The sequence below is a fragment of the Cicer arietinum genome, chromosome 5, assembly GCF_000331145.2.
Source record: "Cicer arietinum cultivar CDC Frontier isolate Library 1 chromosome 5, Cicar.CDCFrontier_v2.0, whole genome shotgun sequence".
NCBI classification, from domain to species: domain Eukaryota; kingdom Viridiplantae; phylum Streptophyta; class Magnoliopsida; order Fabales; family Fabaceae; genus Cicer; species Cicer arietinum.
The window spans coordinates 67,385,386-67,388,010 of NC_021164.2; the positions used below are offsets into that span (position 1 = coordinate 67,385,386).

The 2,625-nt window shown below is 28.4% G+C and overlaps 1 protein-coding gene across 1 annotated transcript; it reads right to left on the reverse strand.

Annotated features, from left to right (window-relative positions):
• Positions 1-556: 556 nt before the first annotated feature.
• On the reverse strand, positions 557-2,240 carry LOC101509525 (uncharacterized). The gene is made up of 2 exons (XM_004502502.4): positions 1,424-2,240; positions 557-984 (listed from the first exon to the last, which is right to left on the reverse strand). Exons 1-2 carry the CDS (start codon positions 2,131-2,133, stop codon positions 915-917), a joined length of 780 nt encoding a protein of 259 aa, XP_004502559.1. The 5' UTR covers positions 2,134-2,240; the 3' UTR covers positions 557-914.
• Between the last annotated feature and the right edge of the window lie 385 nt (positions 2,241-2,625).

The following is a 2,625-nucleotide window of genomic DNA, read 5'->3' on the forward strand; positions in this document are numbered from 1 at the left end:
CGTTATGTTCTTCTCTTTCAAGTTTCAATTCATTCTCATCTATTATCATTTCACATAATTCATGGTAAATTATAAAAAAATTAGTTATGAATTAATTACCAATTAAATATAGATTATAATGTCTGACTAATGAACTACACATTAACTAATAAAGTTTCACAACCAACTAAATAATTGACAATTAATCTATAACTAATGAATAACTTGTCTCACACCACACAACTAGAATAATGGTTTATGTTAGAATACAAAAATTGTGTCAAGTAGATATAACTTGTGTTTATATTTTTAAGTGTAGTTTTGGTGATCATATCTTTTTGTCAATTCATTAAAATTATACTATCTATTTTAAACATTAACAATTTTGATATCTTATTTATATTTTTTAATTAACTAAAAAATAATAGATCAATTTAAATGTATTAATTATTTGTATGTTATAAATTAAATTCTATCTCTAAAAAGTATTCGAGAAAAAATAATGGTACTAGTTCAGTTAAGAAGAGTTAATGTTGTTATCTCAAGGTACCTAGAAGACGAAGAAAGATAGTTGAAGTGCTGAAACAGAGATAAATACATAATATATTATGCAAAAATTTAATTTATTTGGTCAGGAACATCAAATAAACATATAAAGGAAAATATGTCAAAAATTCCAAAGTTGAGATTGACATGGGACCTCCCCTGCCCTGACATTAAACATGATGATATTTGTACAAGTTTAATTCTTACAAATTTTTTAGTAACTCCCAAACCAAGCTTGTCTGATAATTAATTCATTGGAAGTTACAATGAAACGAAATACTAGTAGTTCTCAAATGACATGCACCAGATTTTGCGGGGAGTTTATATGAAGAATACCATGACTACTACTAAATCACAGAGTACTCTGTTTCATCATAGGCATCGATCTTTTACTTTTTCGATTGGCTTTTTCGTTTGCGAAACAAAGGCCAGCACCAACCACCATTCTTCTCACGCCTCCTGCATTACATCCAAAAATTCATTAGTATGCCTACAACACAACCAAAAAAGTTTTTACATTTATTTCTTTCAAATATAAATTAATATAACTTACTTTTCACTCTATTTAAAATATTATTCAATTACAGTAAGTTTTATTTTTCAAAAACTCCTTTATTTTCATGAAACAAATTTTTATGAATGTCATTTTTTACAGTGCACTTATATTTTTTATGAGATAAAATATATTAATTTTTTTTTAAATCCTCCAAATCCAACATGAACATGAAATTTTTCAGGTACAAAAACATGTACTATTTCCTAAGAAACAAATAAATTTGAAGCACAACTGATTGTTCTGATCTGATCCGTCTAATAATTTTGAACCACACAACCAAAGAAAAATTCCAGCAGCAATAAATGAATCAAATATACATGCTAATATATAAAATTTTCATACCTGCTGCTGTTACTTCTGATTCTTCTGCTGCTACTACTATTGCTGCTACTACTACGAGAGCTTTTCACGCTTCCACTGTTAATACTCGATTCACCACTATCACTCTCTTTATACACCAAACTACTCTTTTTCCACCATTCCTTCTCTTTATCAACAACACCTTTTACCGATCCATCACAAACTGCTGAAGGTCTAGGTGAAACTCTTGAACTACTATTCACCGATAACAACTCATTTTTCTTCTTCTTTTTCTCTTTAGATCCTAAAGAAAAAGGAAACGCCACTTTAAGGTAAAAACCTCCGCGATCAATTTTCCCATTTCTCTTCAACTGTGATGGTGTTTTTTCAATCTTCTTGCTACCACTAGCATATACTTTTGCATTATTCTCATCATTCGTATTTTCTTCTCTAACCCTGTGATGATGTTCCACGAGATCTTTCAAGGAAAGTTCATAGTTTGATTCAGGCATGTTTTGAACCATTTCCATGAGCTCTTTTTGTCCTCGTGCTATGGCTTCGGTTCTTGAGACAGGGGAAAGGCTTGTCATAGTCCATCGAGGTTCATCACCATCATCATCATCATCATCATAATCCATGTTCATTGAAGGCCACAAATTTGAATTTGTTGCTTCCCATTTTAGGTGTCTTGTTTCATCATACAAATCAAGAGAAATATTATTGAGGTGGTGTGTTCTTGTTGGATCAAGCATGGTTCTATTCTTTTTCTGTTTTTTCCTATGTTGGATTGTGAAATGAAATGTGTTGTGAAAGTTTGTGTGTAGTTGGTTTGTTTTGAAAGCAGAATTAAATTAAGGTGATGTGTTCACCGACGTCATAGCTGAGCTTTAAAGGGTCTTAAAGTTACTCTTTGCTCATACAGTTCAATAATTTATTTGTTAAAAATATTATTATAAAATAAATAATTATTTTTAATTTATAATATAACATTAATTATCTTTTTATTATGAGTCATGTTAATATGTCTCCTCGTGTTTCAATATAAGAATGTTTTATTGAAAAGAAATCATTGTTTAAATTTTTAAAGAATTAAAAACACATGTTTTAGTATAAAATTTTTATATTTGAATTATTAATATGTACTATTAGCATTTTTCTATTTTATAATTTAATCTTTTAATCAATATTACAATATTATTTTTAATTCAATATTTTTTAAATAATAATTATGAATGTTCTGATAC